Here is a 22,505-nt window from a genome sequence, read left to right as displayed (position 1 = left end):
ATCCATATAACCTCATTTTACCTTATTTGCCTCTTTTAAAGACCCTATCTCCAAATAGAGTCACATTCTGAGGCACTGGGAGTTAAGATGTCAACATATGAATTGGTGTGAGTGTGTGTGTTTGTGTGGGGGGAACAATTCAGCCCATAACAGTCTAAATGAATCTCAAAACACTGTAAGAATAAGTGAAAGATAAACACTGCAGGTTCTTTATAAAGTTCCTTTCCCCATCCCAGTCCAACAGTAGGAAACCTACCCCTCATTGGTCTCTTGGTCTCTCTCCTCTAAGGCAACAGGAAGGGGGTAGGACGATGACAGCTTGCCTTTCATTGGTTCTGTTCCACATAAGCTCCATTTCTTTGAATGCAGGACAGTCTAATTACTATTGACTCAACTGCTTTCATGCTTACGAGCGATGGTTCTTGAAGAGGATCTGAGAAGCCAAAACTCTTTTCATAATGAATATTAACAAGATATTTTTTTGTGTGTGTTTACTGGATGACATCTGCACCGATTTTGCAAGAGCAGTGGTGGCTAACACTGTGGGCGCTTTAGCATGAATTAAGGCAGTAACACCAGGCTGTACTAGTAGTCCATATAATTTCACCACTGTGTATTTACATTGCAGAAAAAAATGCCAGTTTCCCTTAAAAATGCCCTTGATGAAACAGTGAAAATTAAGTTTATGAAATCTATACCCTTGAATACAAAACTTCTTAGTATGCTAGCTGACAAAATGGGAAGTGTGTAAACAGCACTTCTGCACATAAACATCCAGCGGCTGTTTTGAAGAAAAGCACTTACGCGATTGAATTGTTAGCCAAACCAGCCTTTTTTGTTTGTTTGTTTCCCATGAAACCCCATTTTAACTTCAAAGAACAAGTGATAGATGAACTACAATTATTCAAACTCATTGCTGACAGAAGTGCTTGCAGAAATGAAGCGAGCCTATTGCTTCAAGGAAAGCAACTGACAGTATTTGTTGCTCATAATAAAATTCAAGCTTTCAAGTGAAAATTAGAATTTTTGAAAACTTGTATTTGTTACTGTGAGCTTGATAGCTTACTAACTATTGAAGATATTTTTTTAGGTGGGGTTGGTTATTGATAAATGTGATTTTTATAATATTATCCAATGAAATGTGTCAATATTTGTAAAAGCTCTATAACTCACTGAACCAGTACTTTCTAAGTGACCAATGCAGGATGCTATAAAATCATGTGTGAGTAAAAAGATCCATTCTAAGTGCAAGATAGGCCAATACATTTTTATGTAAGAGTATAAAAAGTTCATTGATAGGATTTCAGATTCTACATTGTAGCTAACCTTTAAGGAACTACCAATGGTCAAGTTTTGGCATATTATTAGAGAAGATATTCACAATTATCTGAAAGGATTATTATAAACTCTTTCCTTTTCCAACTGCATATCTGAATGAAGCTGAATTTTCTTCCTTTACTTCAACCAAAAACATATCATAGCAAAACAGATTAAATGCAGAAACAGATATGTGAATCTATTTATCTTCAATTTAAGCTAACCATTAGAGATTTGCAAAAATAGCATCTTCTCACTAATTTTTTCTGTTTAGGAATGTACACAAGATACATAGTAATATGCTATTTAATGTATGTATTTATTAATGCTATTTTAAAATGAATTAATTTATACATATTTTAAAAATTTTACAGTTCTAATTTCTTTTTCTTTTTTTTTAGCTGCTTAGTCAATACGTTTATTATTTGTCTTTATATGAAAAATCTTCATAGAAAATTGTGGTTTGGTTTATTAGCTCTTGGCAGCTTGTTTCTGAGCTCTGAGGAAGTTTGCCTTCTTCTGAGCTACCCAATCTTTCTTCTGGGCAAGAGGCATTTTGGGATGGTTCCACCCCTTCTTTTTAATTTCTTTCTTAGGCTTCTTCTCATAGACAGGATTCTCTCATATAGCAGCATGAGCTTTCATATACATCTCTTCCATGTCTGGAGTTACATTGTTTTTATGTGTTGAGAGAATTGTTTCTTATAAGCATCTTCATCTTCTTCGATTAGGTAGTGCATATAATCTGCAATATTCTGACACATAATGTACTTTTGCACCGATGTACTTCTGCACTGAATTCCCTGCTTTCTGAATCATAACCAGGGAATCCTTTGGTACTGTGAGGCCTAGTCAAGCCTCCTTCCACAGCTCCCTTCAGGGCTTTATTTGGATGCAAAACTTTATTTGGATGCAAAACTTTATTTGGATGCAAGCCCAGCATCCAAATAGCAGGTGAAGGCACCAGGTTGACCGTCAATGGTTTCCACATTGTATTCATCTCCAGTCACCTCCACTTGACCTTCATCGATCTTGTTCATTGAGAAGCCTGCGGGCCAGCAGCAGGCCATTGCAACATGCGGCAGCATGATTTGTGAGGCCAGTCTTCTCTCCATATTGTGGGAGTTTATGAGTGCAAGCTGCACAATTATATCTCCTATATGGACATAAGTAATCTGGCAGATGATATCTCTGTTGGTTACATGAACTATCATCCTATTTTTCAGTGTGTTGTACTTATTTTTATCCTGGATTACTAAGCATTTCTGGGCATAGTAATCAGTTTTACCTTCTTATCTTCTAACTTTCACTTGGCATTGCTTGAAGTAGTCCTTATTCTCAACAACTTTAACAAACCCCATCCTGCGGAACAGAGACCTGTCTGTTCTAATTTTTAATAGTGGATGTCAGTGGATATAACCCACATAAACAAAAGCTCTTTGGGGGGTCCCAATAATTTTTAAGAGTGTAAAGGGATGCTGGAAATGAACCATTTGAGGATTACTGATTTAGGGGGACATTTTTTCTAGCTACATTGTAGTAATTAGATGAGTTAACTTTGATTCATGCTACACTTAAAGCCAGACATATTCATTACCTGAATGGTAAGCATAGTAAGCTTGGCTTTTGCTTTTTTCTCATTGGGAGAAAAGTCATATTGATAGTCTATACCAAAACATTCTCATGCATGCATTAATGCCTGTTTTACCTTTCCTACTGCCAAACAAGGTTAGGTAATCCTGAACAAACTGGAAACTAAAAAGCCCTCTATAAGAACTAATGTTTCTGAGAGATTGGTTTCAATCTAATGACAATATATTTAAATTAGCAGAGCTTAAAATCTACCCTATAGAGAGCCACTTGGAAATCTTGTCATAACAGTGCCCTTATTATCATTCTGCCCCCATTTTCTTGTTTTCCAACTTATAGAGCATTTGTTTCTTTCCTTCTTTTCTTTCTTCCTTACCTCTTTTATTCATTTCCCTCTTCTTTCCCTTTGCCTTATTATAGCTGGAAGTATTTCCTCATATTTGCAGTTTTTGGTTTCTGTGAGTGGCCTCTAAGAAAGATGCTGAATCAGTATCTATGAGCAAGACATTGACAAAGTGTAGGTGCGTCTTTGCATTCTCAGCTCCAGGCTTAAAGAGTATGTAAAATTCAACACTGGAGTCTATGCTATGCTTCTATTCTTAGGTTTCTAGAGTCTGCGAAGTAGGATTAGGGGGAAGATTTTAATTTAAGACTTACACCTTCTAGAATAAATGACTAGATAAGTTCTATTGTTATACTGTGTTTTTCATAGATTTCTTTCTCATTTTTCCTCTAGTCCAAGAATCACTCCCGAGTTGGCCTGAAATCAAGCACAAAGCAAAAGGTATGTTTTAACCCCCTCTGCATTGTTTCTTTAAAAAAAATTATTTGGGTAGATGTTTTAATTTTTTTTTTTTGGAAGAGAATGACTCGGGAGGCAAGGATACACCCAGAAACAAGTTATTTTTGGATTTTCATTGACTCTGCCTTCATAATAGCAAAACTGAAATTGGAGAGAAATCCTTGAAATGAAATGGAATGAGGTATTCTGGAGACACAAGGACAGAATCTGAGAATTTCCCATGGCTTCTAAGCAATTCTGAAAGCAAAATCAGAAGACATTCCTCCCGATTCAGCTTTTTTATTTTCTAAGCCCTTCACAGTGAAGGCATTTGTTCCTATCTCAGTTCATATTTTTACCAAACTGTATTTTCTTAGCATCTTCTGTGAAGAATGACTGTCACCTGTAGCCTGTGGTAAGTTGGCTGAAGCATGAGCTTTGTGAGTCAGAATGAGTTGGTTTCAATTCTGGTTTTGTCACTTTACTAGATATGTGACCTTGGACATATTTGTATGAAGAAGATTGATCATAACTACTAGTATAATTTATTTTAGGGATAAAATGAGATAATACATGTGAAAGCACTTGTATCCTAGTGCCTAGCACAAAATAGGTGCATAATAAATTTTCAAATTCTATAATATTTAATTGATACTTTAGATATATAAAACAATAGGATTTTGAAATTCCAAAATCTCAATCCTCAGACACACACACACACACACACACACACACACATTTAAATTATGTGCATTCCTGGTGATACATAGGACAATGGCATATTTAGATTTATTATAATTTGGAGTTCATGTTAAAATTATTCTTCTACTGTAGATGTTTGAACTGTATGACGTACTTGTCTAACCTTTCAGGATAATGGACATATTAACTCAGAATACTATTCTTGATGTCAATTGTTAGGGAAATAACATTTCAAGAATGCAAAACATCAAAGAGATGCTTCAGAAGATTAAAAGAGGTAACGCCTATGAAAGTACTAAGCCCAGTGCCTAAGTAGGTAATAGGTTTTTTTTATTAGAGAAACATCATGTTGATTGAAAAGAAGATGGACAGACCTGGCTTCCAACCCAGCTTCAACACTTACCAGATAATGAGCTAACATTGATACAGCAGACACTGTGCTCCGGGTACAGTTATGAGTGCTTAACCATGATCAACTTATTTAATACTCTCAGTAGCCCTCTGAGGTAGGTGTTCTTTTATCCCTAGGATCCATCAGGAGAATGAGATCACATCAATAATTTCAACAGACATAATTTAATATAACGAATTGTTAAGTGATTGTAAAGTTGTTAACCAGGTAATGAAAAGAATAAAAAGAAAACTCTAGGATATCATGGAAGTAGCAATTCTAGACAACAGCTACCATCCACAAGACTGAGGGAAGCAAGGAGGGTGGGATTATTAAAACTTCTTAGAAATTTAGAGGAAAGGCCCCACAGAGTTGAAATTCAGACTTCTGAGGGGAGGGTGTTGGCCAGCACTCTATGAGGCTGATTGTGCAAGTACGGGGAGAAAACTGCAAACTGGCTCTGCAGGAAGTGTGGTGCTATGGAGGTGAGGCTCAGAGGACGCTCTCAAGGATCAGCAAATTCCTTCTTGCTCCGCCAGCTCTCCAGCCCCTCTGGCGCCCCCTACTGGCAGAGCTAACAAGAAGCCAGCTGACTGAGCAGAAATGTGTTTTGCTGAGTCCCAACCAAGGCTTAGCATTACAAAGCTGGTTACAGAAAGATAGGTTTGTAGATGAGACACAATAATTTAACTGGTACAATTATTAACCCCATTTTGTAGACGAGGAAACTGAGGCACATTTGTGATAAGCTGTGTTTGCCTAGTGCTATGGTCTGAATATTTGTGTTTCCCCCAAATTCAATCGTTATTAACCCCCAAAGGTAATGGGATTCGGAGGTGGGCTCTTATGAATGGATGCTTCCACCATGCAAGACACAGTGAGACGTCTGCAACCCTCACTTGACTATGCTGACATCCTCATCTCGGGCTTTAAGCTTCCAGAGCTGTGAGAAATACATTTCTGTTGTTTAGAAGCTACCCAGTCTGAGGTATTTTGTTACATAGTCTTTCCCCACTTGTCTGCAGTTTTGCTTTCCGTGGTTTCAGTTACTCCTGGTCAATTGTGGTCTGAAAATATTAAGTGGAAAATTTCAGAAATAAACAATTCATGTTTTAAGTTGCGCGTGTTCTGAGCAGCATGATGAAATCTCATTGTTTTGCTGTATCCCACCCGGAATGTGAATCATCTCTTTGTCAGCGTCTTCACGCTGTACATGCTCCCCACCCATTAGCCACTTAGTAAGCCATCTTGGTCATCAGATTCATTGTCGTGGTATTGTAGTACTTGTGTTCAGGTAACCCTGATTTTACTTAATAATGGCCCCAAAGCACAAGAGTAGTAATGCTGGCAATTCAGATATGCCAAAGAGAAGCCATAAAAAGGCTGCCTTTAAGTGAAAAAGGTAAGTATAGTACCATAAAATATCGAGAGAGACCACTTTCACCTAACTTTATATTACAGTATGTTGTTATAATTGTTCTATTTTATTATTATTCTTGTTGATCTCTTACTGTGCCTAATTTATAAATTACACTTTATCATAGGTGTGTAAGTACAGAAAAAAACATATGTGTAGTCTTCAGTACTGTCCATGGTTTCAGGCATCCACTAGGAGATTGGGACGTCCCTGTGTATAAGGGGGGGAGGGTTGACTGTCGTAGCCCGAACAGACTAAGGCATCCATCTAGGAAAAGGCAGGATCAGAATTTAGACTTAGACAACCTGACTCCAAAGTTCAAAACTCTTAACCTCTTGAACAAGTGACCATGGGTAGAAACACTTCTGTATGCCTGACTTTTAAAATCTGCAAAATGAGGATAATTCCTAACTTGTTGGGTTGTTCTAAGGATTAAATAAACTAAGGATCAATATAAATGACATGCCTATCATATTTCCTGGTACATAGTAAGTTTCTAATAAATGTAGCTCTTACTCAATATGATATTCTTCTTGTTTCGTGTATAGGAGCCTCATTTTGCCTCAGTGGCTCTATGTGTTTTGAAAATATTGCCTTTACCCTGGGTGACTCCATCTCCAGTGGGTTGTTTATTTAGTTGATTAGCCTCTCTCCACCTTAGCATATTTAAGTGTTTACATTAGAAAGTGAACAGTAGAGAGAATTTAATGCTGGAGCTTGATCAATGGAGGCTTTATTGATGATGTCCTTAAAAATCAGAATTTATCAGGGGCTGCATCAGAGCACTAAGTCTTTCACTTCAGACTGTAAGTGGTGGGGGAATCATTACATTAATTCATTCATTCTTTAACATGACAATTATTTATTGGGTACCTAATTGTACCAGACACAGTGCTAGGCATCAGGGATGATATAAACAGACGTATGGACCCTGCTGTAGAGACTGTTTCTTCCATTCTAGGGGGGGACGTGATGCAACAACCCAGCTGCTCCTTCTCCCGCACTCCTCCTTGTCCTTGACAGGTATATATGTTTCTTGTTACACAGATATAATGCTATCCTATAGGTAAAATACCTACTTGGTCTACTATGGAGTCAACCAATATCTAAGGGGGATTGTGTGGGGGTAGAGAGGTCTACGAGAATGGCACCTGCTTCTCATAAAGGACAAAGTCATTAATTCACTAGGAAAGAGGCAAGTCTCAGAGCAGACATAGGGAACAAGTGGGAAAAGCATAGAGACAGCAGCCCTGGAAAGCTCTTGGGTCTCTGGTGGTAGGTAGGTCAGAGATGTTCGTGTGCAGGGATGTGGGAGTTAAGGGCTGTGATACTGTTGGGCCCTTTTGCTCTTCGATGGTCAATAGATTGGGAGACAGAGCCTGCAAGAGTCAGGGCCTTAAAGCCCTGGGAGTAGGTAACTGGTTGGTTCAGGAATGTCTCCTGTATAAATCAGACTGTTTTATGCTTTATTTCCCTCTGTGTTTACTTTCCTTTTGCTTAAAAGCGTGAAATATCTCAGTATATCTAAAGAAACTGAGGGAAGGGCTTTATGTATGTTCTTTGGCCAGAATCTTAAGAAGAAGTTGGCCTTGGCATGGTAATGGTGGCATCCAGGATGCTCATGAGAGAACTCCAAGCCTGTAGAAATGTGGTCAAGATCATACTAAGTCTTGTTGATCTTTCTAGAAATTCTGGTAAAAGTTAAGGAGGTTAGGTTATATTGAAGCCTATTTTGTAAGACATGGGAATACCCAAAACCCATTCTTGATCCCCTCAGCTCAAGGGAATCAGAGGAAAAGAAAGGCACAGAAAACTACGCAGAACTTCAGTGAACGAGGCTGAAATAAATAAAAGTCTCTTTTGTCTTTTTCCCACAAAACCCACTTTCAACTTCCCAAGTATCTTTTCAAGATTAATAGCAATATTAATCATAAAAATAGCATGCAATCAGTGTTCTGGTTGCTTTGCAAGCATTCAGCGTGTTGTACTGTTTTCATTTGATTGTAATCAGAATGAAATTAAATTGCCAAAGCCTACAGTTAAGGGAGTATTTTAAATATTCCTAGTCTCTCCCCCAAACATTTCTTGGTGTTCAGTAATCTTGAGTTTATTATATCCTTTCTTCTATCAAAGTCATCTTCTCAGATCTGATAAATAAATTCACAGTAAGTTGCACTTGAATTATATGGTTTAAAGCCTAATCTCTCCTAAGGGTATTTGCATTTTAATAGGTGACAGAAACTAATGAAATTGATTTGAAGGGGTGGAATTTCTGGTGTTAGCAAGCAGGAAACAATTCTTCGTTGGTAGAGAGATCTTATCCTTGCTCTTAAAATTGTATTGTTTATCTCTAAGAGCAATTCAGACAAAATACTAACTGATTGGATGACCGAGGGTCACAAATGTATATGATTAGTTGGTAGGGAGCCAGTACCCCTGTTTGGAGCACAGAGGCTGACACTGTTCTATTCAGCCCATTTCCCATCAGCCTTTTTGTTTATGAGTATAATGTCCCTTTTTCCCACAGAACTGTAAGCATTCTTCCAAACAGAAATTGTGTTTTGTTAATATTTGTATCTCTTCTCTCTGGAACCCAGTATCTGAGAGCTTCCTACATGTTGATAAGTATATTAAAAAAAAACACCCATGCCCCCGTTACACCTGAGCAAATCATGCCATGGACAGTAATGGAGCCTAATGTTAGTCTCAGGTCTTTGGAGAAGTGGCTTTTAGTCTTTCCCGATAAAGGCTATAAAAGGCTCTTGAACATTTCCTGTGGCATTATTTTTATTTCCTAATTCTATCCTTATGCCCTATCAGTAGTGTTTTCTCCTCTTCTGATCCCTCCGTTCAATTTTTTTTCCCCCCACACACAGCCTCCCCCACTATCAATATCCCCAACCAGAGTGATACATCTGCTATGATTGATGAACCTACCTTGCTGCCTCATTATCTCACCAAGTCCACAGTTTATGTTAGAGCTCACTCTCGGTGTTGCACTTCTATGGGTTTTGACAAACGTATAATGATGTGTATCCACCATTATAGTGCCACACAGAACCGTTTCACTGCCTTTCAAATCCTCTGTGCTCCGCCTATTCATGCCTCCCTTCTCCCTAAGCCCAGACAACCCCTGATAATTTTACTGTCTCCATAGTTTTGTCTTTTTCCAGAATGTCTTATGATTGGAATCATACAGTATGTAGCCTTTTCAGCTTGGCTTCCTTCACATAGTAATATGCATTTAAAGTTCCTCTGCATCTTTTCATGGCTTGATAGCTCATTTCCTTTCAGCACCCGAACACTTTTCCATTATGTGGAGGTACCACAGTTTATTTATCCATTCACCTATTGAAGGATATCTTGGTTGCTTCCAAGTTTTGGCGCTTATGAATAAAGCTGCTATAATCATCCATGTGCAGGTTTTTGTGTGAATATAAGCTGTCCATTCATTTATGTAAATAACAAAGACTGTGACTGCTGGGTCAATTTTTCTCTTTCATTTTCCTCCCACAAATGACTCACAGCTTTTGCTTGCTTGTCGTCAAGTAGCTGCTGTGACTCCGACATTTTCCCACGTGTGTGTCGTGTTCTTGGCCACGTGCTTCCTGCATGTAGCCTCTAGAGTCTCCAAGAATGATCTACGTCCCACTTGGGGGAATATAAGGACAGAGAGAAGGAACACTATGTGACGATAGTACATGGAAGTTTTAATGTAGCAGCTAGGTATGGGCAAGTGAGGAAGTAGAAAAGAGAAGCTTATAGCACCCAAGAGTTAAATTCTGTCCGCTCATGCAGTTTCTACCAGCATGAAAAAAAAGTCATTTGGGCCTCTTGCGTCGCTGTGAGGATCTGAACACTGAATCTAGCTTAAGGGAAATTAAAAGTCACTGCTTTCTGGTAGTGACAATTCCCCTTGAAGGTCCTGACAGGAGATGGCAAGGAAATCAGACTCCCTAAAGTGGAGTCTATATCATCTTTCGTCCATGTTATCTCTTTGTGGCCTCGGAAAGATGCCCAGTGGCTTTCTGGGAGATACAGCCCGAATAAAAAATGACAGAACCATCAAGATTAATTTAAAGGAGATGGAGAGCACCTCTACAGACTCACAGCAATAGGGATGCTAGGAGAGCTTACTATTTTATTCCAGAAGCAAACTAACAAACCTGAATTACCAGTTTTATGTTTTGTCTTTAAAAAAAATACTATTAAATTTTTCTAGAAAGAAGGAAGCTTTTGACACAAATATCATTCAAAGGCTCAAAGGCTGTGCATCAGAAACACTGACAATAACTTTTACAATCATCTCATTGCTGAATTTTAACTATAAAAGACCCAGAAAGATAAACTGGGCATTTCAGCAATGTAGGTCAACTTCTGTTGCCACAAGCTCGAGGGGACTGGCTGTCCAGTGCTATTTTTCTCTTTTGCGCTTGTGTTATGTTAAATAGTACTTGGAAAATATGAGCCTTGGGCTGAGGCTTTGGGAGAGCACCATGGATTTTTAATATGATGGCATTTGTTAAGTGAGTATTGGAGTAATTTCCCTTTTTGCTTATTCCTTTGCTTTTCCTTTGCCTTGGTGGAGAGCAGCCTCAGTGTTACCAAAGCTTGTAGTCCCTATGCGTCTCACCCCCCTGCAGCTCAGGTCAGAGTCTCCTGCCTTGTTTCCCTGTTTCCCCAAACCCTGAGACATTCCAGAGATAGAATGCGTGCTCAGGCTCGCTTAAGTTGCAGCCTAGCATCTCAAACTCAAAAGAGTTGGCTTCAAGGGTGGTATGGGCCAGCGGTTTTAAGAACCCCCTTCATCAAAGAGCAAACAGATTTGTATAAATCCTGTGGGAGGTGAGGCCTGAGCTGGATTGCACAAAGCATCCACTTTGTATTTCCGGGCCAAAGGAAAAATAATAATGCCTCCGAATACAGCTCTCCTTGTTAAATATTAAATACGATCATAGCCCAAATCCCCTGTGGTTCTTCGAGTTTCAGTAGGTCTCTTCGAGCTGGTCTACTAAGGGGCTTTTCTGACCTGAGTTAAACCAGCATTTTGAAATAACAGTCATTCTACAAGGAGAACCAATGAGCTTAAACCTACTAGGAGGTGGAGACTCGATGAGGTTTTTCTGGGAAATGTCATAAAGGATTTGTAAAGCAATCCAAATAAAATACAATTTCTTCTCTTAACTTCTGTCCTCTCTTTCCTTTCCTCATGTTTTTGGGTTCATATTTCATACTGAGCAGTTGAGCTTCTGCCTTGCTTTGAGGCCTCCTCGCCTTGTTGTGGCTTTGCCTTCCCTTTGCATAGTAGCCCTTCAAGATGTTTTCCACAGACTCTTTTCTCCCTGAGGCTTCTGGCTATTTAAATTCTTGTTCCAAGTACATGCTCTTCCTGCAGCCCAAAATGACCTTCAACCGCCAGTCCCTAGGTGTGACTGACACATGGTGATCCTTCAAAACTCATAGGCCATCAATTCCAAGCAGCTTCTTTGGCCCCCACTGTTATGGGTAGGTCCTTCTCTGGTTTTCACTGGTCCCCAGACTGACTTAGCTTTTAACTATCCCCTATTTTGTTTTATCTATGTGCAGACACTGTGCTGAGTACTTCAGATACATTTTGTCACTTACATCATATATCAATCCTATGTGTTATTATTTATCTCCATTGTACAGATGGGGAAATTGAGACTCAGAGAGTAAATATTTAAAATCTAAAGACAAAAAAAATAAAGGATTCTCTTTCTTAGAATCCTTTATGTTCACAAAAGATTAAATTTCAATGGATTGCATTTTAAAGGATTACATGTTTACAACTTTTTATACTTTTATGTAGCATATAGAGAAAAGCTAGAGACTGTGTATGCCCCAGGCTCTTCAGGTTCCCTGCCTTTAGAATGGATAGCTCATGACTGGAACATGGATGTGCTCACAGTATTTGTGCTAGTGGGATTCTGACATTGTTTTTTTTCTGAATTTTCTGCTTTCTACAAATCTCAATCATTCATAACACAATTTCTGATTATACTTCAGTTTCTGATGACATTATCTTTAAAATTAAAATAAACAGGAAAAGTAATGTTTCAAAGAAATCATTGCACTTATCACATCAATGAGTGTTTGTTCAGTTTATACAATGGACTTTTCTGTGCTAAATTTAATTTTTTGCTTCAAAGATTTGATGCTTGAATCAACTTTTTCTTTTATCTTAATGATGAGTATCATTGCAAGCATTAATTATAATACTCTGTGTTCACACTATGATTTTCAGCTCCAAATGTAGAAACACTTTTTTTTTTTAAATTCAGTGATTCTTTAAATATAAGCCTACCGTAGAAGAGGGGCACCAAATGCTTACATCTTCTAGAAGGGCTTGGAGGTTAGGTGACTAAAGCTACAACAACAAACTGGATATGCTTTTCTTCCATCTGATTGGAAATATACTTTATTGCAAAGCTGCCTAGCCTGTCCCCAAAGCTGTTTCCAAGGCCGCTAGTGAGGTTTTGGGAAATAAGTCTGTGCTGCTACAAGCCTGAGTCAGAAGGCTTTCCCTGTGGTTTTGATTTCTAATTTCATCAGCTGCGAAAACAAAGGCTTGATTCCTGCTTGTTTTGTTCTCTGGTGTTAGACTTCCAGGCAGTGAGTGATCTTGATGGGCTGCTTCTCACACAGGGGCCTTGGATTATTCTGGAGATTTCTGCTGCAGTGTGAGGTGTGTGGATGTGCTGGTCCTGGTCCTGTGGAAGGTCCTGCCGTGCCTGCCCTGCCCTTGCTCTGCTCAGGCACCGGTGATGGGGAGCGACCCTGGCAGGTTGCATTGATCTCCAGGCTCCTCATTGTCCGTTGGTCTCCAGCAGAGGTCAACCAATGCGGGGGCCACTGAAGGGTTGGAGGGTAGAAGGGGCCAGGCACCAGCTCCTCCAGGGGGCCCCAGCTGTTGCCTCCTGCCTTATCCCTCTGGCCTAGGGCTGGTCCTGTCTTCCTGCTGTTGCTAATCTCCGAGCTGCTTCGCTTTCCTGTTAGGCTTCTCAATAGCTCTTCCTTCACCTGGGCCACTAACTCTCTGTTACTGATGTCCCTGTTTTAGGTGTATAAAGTGGCTTCTGATTTCCTAGTTAGACCTTGACTAATACAGGTGTCAGTTCTTAGGGGTGATTGCCAACAGAACGAACCATTGTCTTTGTAAGGAGTTTTGGAAAATTAAATTTTACAAAATTTACCTTGTCATAAGCCTCAAGAAGCAGAATAATATGGGAAAACAGTAATCACTTTATCATTTTATAGGCAGGTATTTCTGAGCTGATGAATTCTTTTTATGTAGCACTATAAATTGAGACATGTTATTTACATATAGACCTTTGAGTTTCTTTGTATATCTTGGATTTCTAGCATTTTGTAATTACCCAGTGATATAATGTAGTATTACTGTAAGATAGGCTGTGAAGTAACTTTACATGATTTTCCTGGACAGAGGAAAAGTATCTGTTCTGGGTGAGTTACCAGCATTAATTTAAGCAAGGGGCTATTACGTAGTATCTCCTGCATTTCTTTAACCACATGGCATTCTGCTGTGGGGAAACCACGGGACTAGGAATCAGAAAGCATAGATCTTATCTTGGTCTGGGTTCACTAGAGACAGGGATGCACAAGTGATTTATTGAGGGAAGGACCTGTAAGGAAGCGAGAGAACAGGACAGGGCAGGGGAAGAAGATAAGCAAAGATGTGTTTCTGCTGAGGTCCAGCCTCAGCCTGATCACATGGGGAACTCTGGAGCATGAATGACACCACAGAGAAGTCCCACCCTGAGACAGGGAGGCTGGGCTTTGGTACCCGTGTCACTGACTGTGGGTTGCCCCTGGTGGGGTAGAAGCACATATCCTCCCAGGCATTTATATCCATGAAAAGGCAATTCTCTGGAGAAAGGCATAGCTAGGAGCTCTTAGCAGCAACACTTACAGCAGTTGAGAGATGGATAAAGGAGATAAGTGTGGGGCACTCACAGCACCTACTATAGATATCAGTATAACACTTACAAACCCTTCGGCACTGGACAAGACAAATAACTGCTCTAAGCCTCAGGTTTCTTATCTGTTTAGATAATGACAAAGACAGGGAGTTGGTAATAACAACCACCCTATCACTTTCTCTGTCACTTATAAATGTGCTTTGAAAGAATAAAGTGCTGTGGAAGTAAGTGGCTGGTCTATTGGGAGAGAGGGCCATGCACAGTTATAAAGCAAGTGTGAAAATTCTAGTTTCGACATGATTTCAGTCTCCCCTTGGATTCCTCTGAAAACATGGTCCGAGACAAGGACCTGGGTGAAGGCAGTTTATTTTGGAAGTGATCCTAGTAGGCAGGAGTGAGAGAGTGGGAGAGTGAGGCAGGGATGGAGGGAAGGCCAGTATATGGGTGCACCATGAGGTCTCTGCAGGGCTGTGGGCAGGACTCCATCATGTATACTGAGTCAGGGCCTGCATGGCACTGTCAGCATGACACTCCAGGGCCCAAAGTGAGCTGTTTGCTCTACTGCACTCTTGGCATTGCTCAGAGCCATTGAGACTCTTCATTAATTCCATTCTGTCACTGATTCTTCAAAGACTGGGCTGACCCCTGCCTCTAAGAAAAGCTTTAACAGTGCGTTTAGCTATAGTCCCCTCTTGCTGCAGCAGATACCGAGGCCACAGTTGATATTCATCACCTCTCTCCTCCACTACCCATTCTAGACTTTCTTCAACCTCACCAGAACTTCTGGGGTCACTTGGTCAGTAGGTGACCTAGATCCTCATCCTGAGGGGTCTGAGAATGGGTTGGACTGACTTCCTGCAAATGCCTGTTCTCTGTGATCAGTGGATATAGAACCACCAAGAGATGCCCCAGTGAGTCCCCTGAGATCCAGACTTACTCCTCCTCTCCTCCCACTGTGGAGCAGAAGCCTTATCTCCTCAAGATTATCACAGTTTCTGTGCCAACACAGAAAATCTAGTCTTTGCCTGTGGTCCATTGGCATGAAGAGCCTGAGCAATCAGGTGGAGTCACAGCTTCAGGCTCAGTATCTGTGGAGAAATGTTGCCCTCCAAAAACCAGGATCCCTATTCTAGCAAAGTTTAAAGTTGTAGAAATAAAAAGTCCAAGTTAAGCAATTGTGTCAGTGGGAGTGATGACGAGAGGAACTAACCAGTGCTTGCACTCTGCGATACCCAGAATTTTATTTTCTAGCTTTGGGGTACATGACACCATGTCATGGTTATTGTTTCAATGCATATACCGTGTCCTGGAGAATAGTATCCCAGCGCTGCATGCTGTAAACATGAATGAGTGCATCATCGGAGCCAATATGAGGTCATTCTAATATTCTATCAGGCAGGGTCCTCTGGGTGATGCCATATACAATAGGAGCAGTGGATCCTGGGGCCATGGGTCCATTGTTGCATCTTCTCTAGGAGAGAAGTGGTTACCATAACATGAGTCTAACTCACACAATTGTCCTACCCTGCCATGGCTGAAATCAGAAGTGAGCCTAAAAGAATGTCAATTGGGGCACCAGGTGTGTCTGCTACAGTTACTATCACAGATCTTTTGTGAGAGTCCTCTTTGCATGTGATGCTGGCCTAGGGGTTGTGCCCAGGAAGTGCACAGACACTGGTTCTTTGATATTTTGTTCACATATTATTTAGGAAACAGTGGGTAGCTGTTTCATGTCACGTCCTGTGTTAGAGATACAAACAAGAGTAAGTTTCTGTCCTTTGGGAACTCACCACCTAGCACTGGAAATAGATACAGAAACACTGAACTGACTACATTTTGTAATTGATGCTTTTAATATAGGGAGCACCAAAGAGAGAGTAATAATCCTGCTTGAAAAAGTCTGGAAAGGCTTCATAGAGGAGGTGATATTGGGGTTGACCATTAAATGATGAATATGAGTTTTCAAAATAGACATTGGTAGATAGAAGGCATGCTAGGTAGAGAATACATCATCAGCAAAGACATTGGGACATGAAGGAACAGGCCATGACCAGGGAATGACAGGAGCTTCAGGGACTAAAGCAAAGGGTTTGTGCTGTTGGGGTGGGTGGGGAGAATTAGAGAGGGGTAGAATGGGAGAAAATGGTTGGACCAGACCAAATTGAAAGGCTCTGTATAACATTCTAAGGAATTTGACCCTGACAGACATCTCCAATGTAGACATGTTTGTATAGAACCTGCAGTCAGCATCTTGGAAATATTAGACTGGGATGTGCATGGGTTGGAGTGAAGCTCTCAGAGCCTATGACACAGCACTACCAGAAGGCTGCAGCAGGAAGGAACTTCCCCTGCCATTTTTGAATGTGTTTCATATGAACTCCTACAATGGAAACCAACATGGCCTAATAAAGCCGGAGCTGTTCTGATTGAAGCAATGAAGGCAGTGGGGTAATAGGAATCTGAAGGGAAGGGCCCCTGAGACCTATCTGAATATTCCCTTGCTTTCTTTATCATGTGAAAAAAAAAAAAGACACCGAAAAGTCACGTGAAATCATGTGTGTCTTATCTTAGGCTAGAATATGAATCTTTGATTGAGTCTGAAACCCTTTCTTCTTATGGTTATATTCAGAACTGTTATGTAATAAACAGAGTCTCAAATGACATAAGTGAAATTTTATTTCATAAAATGTTGGGTGGTAATAGAGTCTAATCAATGTTGGCTATTCTTCTTATTTTGATAGATAAACAAAACACTCAAGTTTCTTTTGGAAGTGGGTAAGGGGAAAGGTGAGGAAGAAATGGGGTAAGAATGTGCCAAGGTCCCTGTTGGATCGGGATGGGGAAGGAGTCCCATGTCTGGCCTAGTGATGGGAAAGTTGTCAGAAGTTGTCTTTGATGTGCCATACTCCTGCTTTCTGAAGTTATTCTACAGTCTCAACATTGAGCTTGGAAAATCAGCAAAAGACTTGGAACTGGAGGTGGTGGAGGCAAGTTATAAAATACTCTGTCTCCATGTTGCTCTGAGCTCTTACCTTTTGCACTATGATTACACCTGTCTTATTCTTAATAGGATCCCTAACCTAGCTATTTCTATTGGATGAGAGGCGCAAAGTCGGGAGGAAACACAGCTACAATTGGAGGGTAGCAGGACATACGGGCCTGCTAGAAGTATCTATGGGATTTTTTCAAACTACTCTCCTCTTTTCTTCTACTCATAGAAATGCTCATATGTCCCCCTATGGAAGAGGGGAGGTGACTGGTGAGGATGAGTCGGCATGTTGGGGAGAAAAGATATTCAGAACCCCTGAATTAACCTTTGCTTTTGCCTTATCTTTTGAAATTCTGAAGAGAATCTTTTCTAATTTCATATTCTTCATGACATCAGAAAATTGCTAGTTCCCAGTATTTGTTTATTACAGCCCTTAGAGTTTATAATAAATCCTAATTAATGATAGCATGATGCAAATGCTAAATATCACTGCTGAAAGTCTTAGGCACATATGGTAGATAGTTCAGGACAAATGTCCAGATTTCTCTCATGTTCTAGTAATGGGGAATGCAGTAAGGGAGGAGGTTTCATATGTGTCCATTGTGATGCTCTGTCTTAAGGACATTGCCAGGGTTCGGAATCACTAGTCACTTGTAAACACTCCCAGTTCTGAGTGAGTAATAATGATATGAAAAAGAAAAATGGCTGCAAAGAGCTTTGTATTTTGGTAATTTGGAGGCCATAAGGATGGATGAGAGGGAGGGATGCATACTTTATAACCAAATCTTCTAAATGAAGTTAAGTTTAGTACAAATGCATAGCTTAGTTCTCTTAATGGAAAGGATTTCTGATTTCCTCATTGTATTTTAGAAATATTTAAGTTGTAAAGAGAAAGGGTACCAGGATAACTGTATTGTAATTTCATCCAAATTTTTTACATATAAGTATTTATCACATGAGTACATACATGTGTTTTTAAAAGTCAAATGAGGCTAAAAGACACATATATTTAAAAAATAGCTGTCATCCCCTCCCACACGCAATGCCATTTTTAAGAACCATTTAACTGCTTACAGCACCTTTCCTGTTATATGGCTTCCTATTTTGTGAAGCCAGAATTTTTAGTCTCATTCCCAATATTCTCACCTCTTGCATCCTTTCAGTAGCGTTATTTCACAATTTTTGGTTAATTCCATATTTGTGGTTTTTATTATTTTTACTAGGTAAACGTTATTTTTTGCTGAGCCAAATACTAGGCTATTATGATGTTTGCTTGATTTTATACCCTTTTGTTTTTCATGAAATTAAAAATTGCCTCATTCATTTGTTTATATTTTTTTCATTGCCTTCAAGTCTGGCCCAACTATTCCCATACCCTACAACAGATTTGTAAAATAGCTTTCTTAAAAATTTTCTCTTTGTCAAACCTATTAAATAACCTGTTGTATCTTCCCCTACCCTCTTTTTTTTTTTTTTTAGCTGAGCCATCCTGCCACCTGTTGGGAGCTCAGCAGCAACTCAGCTCAGGCTGGACTTGAACTGCTGTTGCTCAGAGCTCAAACCCTTGAGCGAGCTCTTAACCAACTGAGCCACTCGGCCGGCCCTTTCCCCTACCCTCTTTTTGAGAAATATCTTCTGTAGCCTCAGTTATTCTGTTCAGCCCAGATGGTTGCTTCTGGGTCCTACTACAGAACTGCTGTCCTTTGCCTAATTTACTTTGCTTCTCTCTTTTGTGTCCTTAATTCATGTCATGTTCTCTCTTAGTTTAGTTCTTCATTCTCCTTAGCTTCCTGAAAGCCATGGGAGGTGAATTTTCTGAGACTTCGCATGTTTGAAAAAGAGTATTCTATTGGGTTGTCAGAAAAGTCATGACATATTTTTTCTATGTTTTTGTTGCAAAAATGCATCATGACTTTTCCAACAACCCAATATTTCTACACTTTGTCAGTTTGGTTAAATCCAGAATCCTTGGTTGCAATTGTTTTTTCAGAATTTTGAAGCTATTACTACACTGACTTCTAGCTTATAATGTTGCTTTTGAGAAGATGGATGCTTTTCTTTTATCTGATCCTTTGCCTGTGACCTGTTTTTCCATGCTGGAAAACTTTAAGATCTCTTTATCTGTTATTCTCAAATTTTACAATACTATCCTCAATATAGATTTCGTTTTCATTTGTTTTGCTGTGTCTTTTAAGTAAGAAATTCATGTTGTTTAGTTCTGGTAAATTTCCTTGAATTGTTTCTTTGGGAGCTTCTTCATCAATGATTTCTCTGTTCTCTCTTTCTGGAATGCCTGTTGGTTGGCTTGAACCTCTAACCTTGAGTTTTTTTGTCCTATTTTCCATCTCTTTGTCCTTTTGTCCTACTTTCTTGGTGAATTTCTTGACCTAATCTTGCTGCCCTCTTACTGTTTCTTATTTTAAAATTGTAACAATACTTTTATATCTAAAAGAATCTTTTAATGTTTCTTTTTATAACATCATTTTAAAAAATTTCATGGATGTAGTTTAAACAATATTTTAAAACTACCTATTTCTTTTTTTCCACCAGTAAAGATGCTAATATGTCCCTTCACTCACCTCCCAGAGAGAAAGGGACTATTGAGCCTCTTACCTACAAGTATGTCATATCCCTTAGGCATGTTAAGAAACTCCAGAGAATATTAAATAGTGTCTTTGTAGTTTTCTTTTTTTCCTGCAATGTATCTGTTTATTCTGAGTTCCTTTTATTTTATCATTATTTGTTTGTCTCACTTTAATATTGTAGACTTTCCTCAAATGCCTTGAGTCCTTGGCTGTCCATTCATGTTTATGAGTGAACCTTTAGAAAGACAATTGGAAGTTCTGTGTCTATTGGACTTTTCAACTGGTGAGCTTCACTGTAGGGTCATTAGGATGACACGGCTTTTTCACTGGGGACCTTCAAATGTCAGAATCTGTAGTATTTTGTCTGGGGGCAGTTCAGTTTTCCTTCAGTCTTCTGGGTGTTCTCTCTGTTCGGTCTACAAACTTTCACTTAATCTCCCCGTTTTCATTTGCCTGCCTCACTTCCACTCTCCTTCTTGTCTCTGAGTCTGGCCCCCCACTTCCTCCTGCAGAGGTGAGGGAGAAGTAGTCAGACCCAGATTTACCCCACTTTCTGAGTTACTTGTGCTCTTAAGTCTGTCTGGATACTGTAGGTATTTTTAATTTGCTTCTCATCATTATTGTCCTAGGCAAGCACTTAGATGTACCATTTCTTCTCTCTGGAAAATCATTTATTTCTCTGTTGCTGCTCACCATGTTATCATTTAGTTCAGAATTAAAATTGTGTCCAAGGCTGATCAAAGATTGAATTTGTATTTCTAATTCTTATTTCCTTGAGTATTAGGGTGATTTTAAGGTGAGAGAGGTTGCGTAGGTCTACCATCTTAAAACTGAAAATCCAGTTATCTGATGATCTTTAATTATAATGGGGAATAATTAGGGTAGTTAAATAAGTTGCTACATGGAACTTTTTTTTTCCTGTTCAATTTCCCTTCTGACAAATCTGAAACACTGATCTTATGAAAACATATTTTTTCTTAAATTTGTGAGGGTAGATGGAGAAACAATGAAAGTAATTGATTATGGCTGAAAATCACATTGCAGCATTTTTTCCCACCATTGATAGGATGGGGATTTCTTCCTTTCTTTTCATACAAATTCATTCTTTAAGACCACACCAACATTAGAATACAGTGGAAAGAAATTGTGAATTCTCCAGGTGGTCTGTGTACTATGCAGTTTTGCACAGAAGTCCCAAGTACAATCCTAACCTGTGGGAAGAGTGCTCAGTATTCCAATATCATCTAAAGTGATGCATCATGTTTAAATTAACAGAGAGAATAGAAAGATAGTCAGATGGCGGGGTTAGGTTGGGAGAAGGATGTTCAAGTGTTTCCTAAGAGGGTGGTTTTGTGGAAGTGATGCAAACAGGAACTAGTTTATAGGTGGTCAAAGAGGGCAGTTGATGATAATTGACATTGAACACTTCCTATATGGTAGGGACTCGGAAATGCTTCACATACATTATCATGTAATCCCCATACTAACCCTATGCGGAAAGTCCTGCTACCTCTATTTCACAGGTTAGAAAGCAGAAAATGAAGTGACTTGCCCACATTTACTCAGAATCAAGATTCAAACCCTGGCAGTCTGACCCTAGAGCCTTTGCCACTAACTTACTCCTTAGTGATGAAGAGACCTTGAGGATAGTGCATGTAAAGAAGGGAGGCAGTCGGTATACCACAAAGCAGGCAACCCGTATTGACAACACTAAGGGAAACTGTGCCCCAGGGGTCTGTGAGTATTGCTGAGAAGAGGGGATGAGGAAAAGAACCGTGTAAACATTTGCTTCTGCTTGAATGCATACCTCCCAGCGCCCCACCACCAATTAGGAGAGCCTTCTTGAAGAATGCTGCCTCAGCTTCTGAAAAGGAGACTCCAGGGCATGCATTAATGAGAGGCGGGGAGTCACAGCTGACAGAAAAATCAAGCTCTCAGCGGGCACCCTGGGTCCCCAATGAGGCCGGGAGCATGTAGACTGAGCAGCGAGAAACCCCTGCTGTTGGGCTCACCCTGACTCCTCAGCCTTCCTGCTGCGTCTTGGAACAGAGCTCTCTCCCCCATGACTCACCTTATAGGGGACAATTAATGAGTAGTGTGATGACAGGCGACACCTCTCCTTATTGTTCGTATCTTGGGGTTGTGACCAGATAATTCGCCATTGCCCTCCTGGTTCCATTAGAGGAGAAGTGCCTTTTCAGCAGTTTGCAGAATTACGATGCAAAAGCAAAGGGCACAGAGTTAACTGCAGCGCATCTTTCATTTACTCAGTCAATTGCTTTTGGGGAAGCATGGATTTAGAAGTGTGGCCTGTTTTGTTCGGAGATGCAGTCCCGCTTTAGTCAGTATTAGGGTGCTTATTAGAATCACTTTGAACAAGAGTGACTGGATTCTGTATCCACTAATTCAACACAAACTGACCTCCCTGAAAGTAGAGTGTTTGAAGGGCTTTCTTGTACTTAACCTGATTCCCTTTCTAAAAGGGAGGAAACTGAGACTCAGAGATGTTTACCTAAGGGCTAGGCCCAAGGCATGCAGGGGTTGATGCAGAAGTGGAACTAAGATTGACTTGCTCCCAATCCTGGGCCCTTTCCTCAGTACCACGTTGGGTTGAGTTACCGGTTGCACAGAGTTTGCTAAAGCCAGTAACTCCTCAAGGCTTTAAAAGGCCTCTTGTCATGAGGACCCAGGAGATCATGCAGGAAAGTCATGTTAGTCAGTTGCTTATTAGCCATTTCTTTTTTTTTTTTTTTTTTAGCTGAGCCATTCCGC

General features: G+C 39.9%; 1 protein-coding gene and 1 pseudogene across 2 annotated transcripts in view; one reads left to right on the top strand and one right to left on the bottom strand.

Annotated features, from left to right (window-relative positions):
• RASGEF1B (RasGEF domain family member 1B) overlaps nucleotides 1-22,505 on the top strand; it is a 545,446-nt gene that overhangs the window by 116,009 nt on the left and 406,932 nt on the right. For both annotated transcript variants that reach the window (XM_019652195.1, XM_019652196.1), the window contains exon 2: nucleotides 3,644-3,691. In XM_019652195.1, the coding sequence (XP_019507740.1) occupies nucleotides 3,644-3,691 (48 nt within the window). The remainder of the gene's footprint in view (nucleotides 1-3,643; nucleotides 3,692-22,505) is intronic.
• Nucleotides 1,789-2,690, bottom strand: LOC109387948 (60S ribosomal protein L5 pseudogene; annotated as a pseudogene).

Source organism: Hipposideros armiger, unplaced genomic scaffold, assembly GCF_001890085.2.
Source record: "Hipposideros armiger isolate ML-2016 unplaced genomic scaffold, ASM189008v1 scaffold_175, whole genome shotgun sequence".
Lineage (NCBI taxonomy): Eukaryota > Metazoa > Chordata > Mammalia > Chiroptera > Hipposideridae > Hipposideros > Hipposideros armiger.
The sequence above is the reverse complement of the archived record's forward strand: the minus strand, read 5'-3'. Positions and strand labels throughout refer to the sequence as shown.